Source organism: Vicia villosa, unplaced genomic scaffold, assembly GCF_029867415.1.
Source record: "Vicia villosa cultivar HV-30 ecotype Madison, WI unplaced genomic scaffold, Vvil1.0 ctg.000218F_1_1, whole genome shotgun sequence".
Lineage (NCBI taxonomy): Eukaryota > Viridiplantae > Streptophyta > Magnoliopsida > Fabales > Fabaceae > Vicia > Vicia villosa.
In genome coordinates this window covers 564,339-571,090 of record NW_026705082.1, presented here as the reverse complement: position 1 = coordinate 571,090, position 6,752 = coordinate 564,339, and the positions used below count along the sequence as shown (strand labels likewise).

The 6,752-nt window shown below is 33.5% G+C and overlaps 1 protein-coding gene across 1 annotated transcript; it reads left to right on the top strand.

The window, feature by feature from the left end:
- The first annotated feature begins 425 nt into the window (after positions 1-425).
- LOC131625523 (glutamine synthetase nodule isozyme-like) lies at positions 426-3,368 on the top strand. Its single transcript, XM_058896375.1, has 11 exons — positions 426-606; positions 1,077-1,116; positions 1,222-1,325; positions 1,422-1,470; positions 1,551-1,657; positions 1,856-1,943; positions 2,080-2,208; positions 2,330-2,404; positions 2,540-2,593; positions 2,679-2,876; positions 2,962-3,368. Exons 1-11 carry the CDS (start codon positions 533-535, stop codon positions 3,112-3,114), a joined length of 1,071 nt encoding a protein of 356 aa, XP_058752358.1. The 5' UTR covers positions 426-532; the 3' UTR covers positions 3,115-3,368.
- The last annotated feature ends 3,384 nt before the right edge of the window (positions 3,369-6,752 follow it).

Genomic DNA, 6,752 nt, shown 5'->3' with positions numbered 1-6,752 from the left:
AATATAATTATTTGTAATCAATGTAATACAAAAAATACTATGGTTTAATTACCATAATATCAATTGTTTATGTTAGCTATTAATATATTTTAACTTTTTTAAATATTTTAATTGATATAAATATTAATACAATAAAAAATAAATTAATATTACTAAAAATAAAAAATAAACATCCCAATTATTGAGGGAGAGAGAGTGTAGATGTAATTTTTCAGAATCTTTTTATGCCAGCAATTTAATTTTTGAGATTCATAACATTAATAGTACTGTTAATCAATAAGATTAGAAAAGATTTACCTTAATAGTTATCGTGATTACTACTCCTCATAAACAAATAAAAAAATATATTAAAATATTACAGTAAACTCTAGGAAGAGAAGACTAGGAATAGAAACAAGAAAATCAGCTATAAATAAACCCATATTTTCTCCTTTCATTGTTCATTCATTCAATCGAATCCAATCGCATCGAATCCGAGGATTCATCCAACGATCAATACAGATTCTTTTTTTTTCTTCACTTTTTCAAAACCATGTCTCTTCTTACAGATCTCATCAACCTTGATCTCTCAGACACCACCCAGAAAATCATCGCTGAATACATATGGTTAGTTAGTTAGTTATCACTTTCTTCACTCTTTCTAACACAATATCGATGATGCTGTTTTTGCTTCTTCCGTACGTACGAAAGACACTATACTAAAAACTAGTTCGGTGTCTTTTTCTGTTTCTGTTTCTGGTTCTGTCCGTGCATTAATTTACGTCACTGGTAAAGTTTTCATGAGGGTGATTCATATTTTTTTTTTAGGATTGAGTTTAATTTTAGTATATTTTTATTCTGTAAAATTAGTATGATTTTTTGTTTGTGTCTTTGTGATTAAATTGGAAAAAAAGAGGAAGAGAATTTTTATTTTCTTTTTGTCTGTTTGTTTGTTGCTTTGTTTAGATGTTTTCTTCCTACAAATCCAAACGCTTCACCAACTAGACTCAGAAAATGTTTTTTTTTTTTTAAATATCAGAAATAAAATTTTTCCTTTTTTTTGATTAATTCCAACAATTTTATTTACATTATGACAGGATTGGTGGTTCTGGTTTGGACGTGAGGAGCAAAGCAAGGGTAATTTTATTCTACTTGTAGCTTTCTAAAAAAGGATTTTTTTTTTTAGTTTTTTTTTTAGTTATTGAAAATACTATGAAATGAATTTTTTTTTTTGTTCTACAGACTCTTCCTGGACCAGTTACTGACCCTTCACAGCTCCCCAAGTGGAACTTTGATGGTTCCAGCACAGAACAAGCTCCTGGAAAAGATAGTGAAGTTATTTTATAGTAAGTTTTTTTTTTTTTTTTAATTATGTTCAAATTTTGTTCAATGTTTTCTTGGATTTTCTGAAATTTACTTATTTGGGGTTTGATTGAAAACAGCCCACAGGCCATTTTTAAGGATCCATTCAGAAGGGGTAACCATATCTTGGTTAGTATTTTTTAAAATCTTTTTATACTGAATCAATCATGTATGTTAAATTTATTAATTACTTATTTCATTGAATTTAGGTTATGTGTGATGTATACACTCCTGCTGGAGAACCACTTCCCAGTAACAAACGACACGCAGCTGCCAAGATTTTCAGCCATCCTGATGTTGTTGCTGAGGAAACATGGTATAACTTTTAGTTGCATTTTTTTCCACAGAGACATACACTTGTGATTACGATCAATTTATTTATTTTTTTAAAATTATTATCGATGTGGACGTGGCCAATTTTCGTGTCTGTGTACCTATTTCATGGGTAGTAATAACCTATTTGCAAGTTGTTTATTTTGTTCTGATCAACAGTTGGTGTATGATTTGTGATTAGGTATGGTATTGAACAAGAATACACCTTGTTGCAGAAAGACATCAATTGGCCTCTTGGTTGGCCAGCTGGTGGTTATCCTGGACCTCAGGTTAAACCTCACTTTCATTCATCATTCCTTTTTTTTTTTTTTTTTAAATTTAAGATTCCCAGTTTAAATTTGTCTTTTGGTGATTTTTTTATTGTCATTGGTTACATCAGTTCTAATTTAATTATTTGCCTAATAGGGACCATACTATTGTGGTATTGGTGCTGACAAGGCTTTTGGCCGTGACATTGTTGATGCTCATTACAAAGCCTGTCTTTTTGCCGGCATCAACATCAGTGGAATCAATGGAGAAGTCATGCCTGGTCAGGTATGTTGGAGATATCTATGCACTTAGTTTATCACGGAAGTTGATCCACGTAGCCGATCCTGTTCAGTGAAACAAGACTTGATTATCCGTTGTTGTAATCTATTGTTTTTTTCTAATGTAGTGGGAATTCCAAGTTGGTCCATCAGTTGGTATCTCTGCTGGGGACGAGATTTGGGTTGCTCGTTACATTTTGGAGGTAGGTAGCACAAGACTATTGATTAGTGTTGCTTTCACCACTAGCCATTCTCACCAACACCTCCTTTTGACTTATTGAATGAGATTACCTTACCTTACTTTCTCCAACTAACTTTCTTTGTGTCTGTTCCAATAGAGGATCACTGAGGTTGCTGATGTGGTTCTTACCTTTGACCCTAAACCAATTAAGGTTTGCTATATTCAACTCTTTAGTAGTTGATTTATTTATCTAAGTTGAATTCGTGTTGACTTTGTTATTTGGTTGCAAAAACTAGGGTGATTGGAATGGTGCTGGTGCTCACACAAACTACAGCACCAAGTCTATGAGAGAAGAAGGTGGATATGAAATCATCAAGAAAGCAATCGAGAAGCTTGGGAAGAGGCACGCCGAGCACATCGCTGCTTACGGAGAAGGCAACGAGCGTCGTTTGACAGGAAAACACGAAACAGCTGACATTAATACCTTCTCATGGGTAAGCAAAAAAAAAAATACTTCTTTTGCTAAATCTCATACACTTTTTGGCTTTGGCCTAATCCAAAACAATTTTTTTTTTGAAGGGTGTTGCGAACCGCGGAGCTTCCGTTAGAGTCGGAAGGGACACAGAGAAAGAAGGGAAGGGTTATTTTGAGGACAGGAGGCCAGCATCTAACATGGACCCATATGTTGTCACTGCCATGATTGCAGAGACTACCATCCTCTCGAAACCATAAGCTGCTACCAGTTCTACCACAAAAAATTATACCACATTGTATTGCAACATTTGAGAGTCATTGTTTGTTCCTCGTTGGAATTTGGTTATTGGTTTTTCTAGGACATGCTTTGTGTTCTTGTTATGGTTTGCTTCATGTATTTCATTCTCTTGTTTTACTTTAAGTGTCACAATAATAATGTAATGGTTATCAGTAAAATAATTATTGTTGATTATGATTATTAATAAAAATGTACTACTAGTATGAATTGAAAATGCCCATGACTCTTTTGTTCTTACTTTGTTGTTTTCTTTGGTTTTTTCCTTTCCATTTGTAGAATTGTAGCTAATTTTTTTTTGTCAAAGTCTCGAATTTAGGAACTTGTCACGCGTTTTACTGCTTTTCATAATGAAGATCGAATCTACAGTTGGGATTTAAAAAAATAAATAATGAACACCCTAATTATGGTGAGTTAAAAATATTTAATGTCGTTTGTTAGGTGGAGCACGTTATTAGAATAGTCAAACATTTAATTGCAAGCTTTTCTATTATGCTAAATTATAGCAATCACCTTTGCCACGATAAAGTTGACATAAGGTCATGCAATTCATGGCTGTTTTTAGTTTATCACCTTTTCAAATTGAATTAAATGAAAATTGCAAATTGATAGCGTGCGTTTGATTATGCCGTGAAAAAAATTGATTTTGAGTGAATTAATTGTGTAAAATTGATTCTGAATAAAAGTGAGTTTAAAGGTGAAAAAATTTGATTTTGAGTGAATTGATTATGTAAAATTGATTCGGAATAAAAGTGAGTTAAAGGTGAAGTGATTTATGTTTGGAGAATTTTTTGTAAAAGTGAGTTGAACAATAAATTTTAGTGTAAAAATTACGTTTAAAAATCACGGTTGATCAAAAGCTTCAAATCATAGCTTTAAGTACAATCAATTATGAAAAGCATAATCAATTCTGCTCGAGATCAACCAAACACGTCAAAATCAATTCTAGACATCCAGAATCAATTCTAGATGCCTCAAATGTGAAACCAACCATATTCTAAAATTGAAAACTACATTGAATATATTTAGATGTTTTAGTTGTTTTCTATTATAAATAAAATACTCTTCTATTGTTAATTAAAATAACATATTTTGAAACTTTTGTTTGTTAATACTACATCCATCTTAAAATATAATATGTATCACATTTGATTTTTTCATATAGATTAACAAATTGTGATAAATAAAAGAGAGGAAATAATAAATTTATCAAATTATTTTTATTAACTATTGATGTAATTAAAAGATAAAAATAACTTTTTTTAGTAAAAGTTAAAAGTTACACTTATTTTAGAACATAATTTTTCAAACATTACATTTATTTTGGGACGAGAGAATATAAGGTTGACTATAATTTTTTTAGATACAATTGGTTTTGGATTGACCAAAGACCCGTCAAGACTAGCCCGATTCATATGTCAAATCAACAAATGAATCTCCACTCATTAGCCATAAGTGGACCTTCACTTCTTGACACTAGATAAGAGCACAATCTACGCTTTTGTCTCAACTGTTGATCACATTCAATGATCATCTGCACTCTACGACAGATCAACACGGAACAATTCTAATTTTTCCTTTATATAAATGTAACTTTGAGTCACACCCAAATATTATTTTCACTCACACTTGCAATTTTCACCTGTCTCAAGTACCAACTAGATTATTTGAGTGTAAATGTTTTGCAGGTACCCCCTACAATCACGAGAGACCATAACTATTGTACCCATAGCTTCGCCAAGATGGTCATCTTCAACCTCTCATCTACTTATGTTCAAGAATGAAATAGTGGCGTCTAGCGTAGGAATTACCTTTTGATTCTCCCAAATTATCCACCAAATTTCTTCAATCTCCACTATTGCGCCTCCACGATTGTTTCTTTTATCGTTCTAACAATTGTAATTATTTCATTAACAACTTTTCTACTACCTCTTCATATGGATGGTTCAAAAGTAACTTGTAGTCGCAATATCACTACTGATACCTGATCAATAATTCACATCCTTCAAGATAATACTTCACCAGCTCTATCTCCAATCAATGAAAAACCTCCGCAACCACCATATCTACATGTTTTTATCGTAACTCCTCAACTAATTGTTCAAGATTCACATCCAATTCCCGTGTTTCAACATTATCTCCCCCTCAATTTTCAATTCTTCCACCATTATATAAATTTCAAGATTTTTAAGCATCGATAGGAGCACTAGATGCAAAATAACTCATTTGAACATTTTAAACTTGTCACAAGAGTAGAATGCGAGGTTCCTTCACATCAAAGAAAATCAACAAAAAATTCCAACTCAGATAGCAACTCAACAAGATGTGTTGCAACAAGGCCACTATGTAGCCGCTCATAAGGATGTTGATGTTGACGGTGTCTCACAACCATTAAGAGCGTAAAAGTTGTCAGTGAGGCATCACCATCACCATGTAGTCACAAATCGCATCTCTCTGACTTTGGGGGCGAAGACATCATCTACACACTACCTGAAGATCAATGTCATATGGGAAATTCCTCCAACCATTCTCGAGGGGAAAACAAGCACGATTTTGTGGACCATGCCTTAACCCACCGTTGAAGGAATCCGTTCACCAAACATATCATTGACTGACACATCGCAAAGTATTTCGAGAAACCCCAAAAGTTGGAGACATATGATTAGATTGTCGATTTGAATGAACACGCCTAGCATATGGATACCATACTTGACTACCACAAAGCTATGGGTGTAGTGAAATGCAAACTTTTTATAGTAACCCTCAAAGGACCTTCCATAACTTGGTTCAAGACGAACAACTCCATCACCTTTTGAAGAAAACTATGAGACATATTTGCTTCATAGTTTACAACCCGTAGACTTCAATTAGAGGAAGATAAAGACTCTTCAAGATTGTATGAATAGATTTACCAAAATAGAAGTGGAGGTAGGAGGAGCCAATGATAGACTGAAGTGTTGGATTTTCAAAAAGGAATTTAGGTCGGACTACAAGTTTAGATAAAAGTTAGGATTGGAAGAGCCATGGGACATGCATGTCCTCCTGACTCGAGCCCTACTATTCGGTCCCTGATGCTTTAAAAGAATCCCGTGTCTCCGCCAAAGCCGGTTGGACCTCTTCCATAACTTTCTTCTCTTTCTCTAGAGATTCCTATGATAAGCGAATAACAACTTCCTTCTATTTCAAAGTTCTCTGAGACTTAACAAAAGCATCTTCATTTTCTTCTATATCATTCTGGGCCTAGTCAAGAGCCATGGTAACCTCGATTAGAGCATTATTAGTCTTAATCAAGGTCTCTTCCTCCTTATCACTAATTGAATCATGATGTTTATTAGAGAGGTATTCAAGTTTAGTTACCTTCACCTTTGAAGTAGTAAGGGTGCCCAAATTTCCGTCCTCCTCATCATAACCAACTAATTTATCAGAACATTCCTTGAATGATATTTTGGCAGCATCAACCTCCTTCATATCTTTGTCTTTCTCTAAAGTAGTAGAATCCAACAACTTCTTTAGGGCACCCCTTTCTTCACATAATATTCTGACAACTCGCAAAAATTAGAGATGATCAAAGGATAAGAGATAAAGTATCTTTTGTTTTTAA

Bases quoted from the DNA above. Each gene is read 5' to 3' on its own strand.
- LOC131625523 (XM_058896375.1), top strand. From the start codon at position 533: ATGTCTCTTCTTACAGATCTCATCAACCTTGATCTCTCAGACACCACC. The intron at 2,594-2,678 runs GTTTGCTATATT...TGCAAAAACTAG, and splicing joins TTGACCCTAAACCAATTAAG to GGTGATTGGAATGGTGCTGG. The intron at 2,877-2,961 runs GTAAGCAAAAAA...TTTTTTTTGAAG, and splicing joins ACATTAATACCTTCTCATGG to GGTGTTGCGAACCGCGGAGC.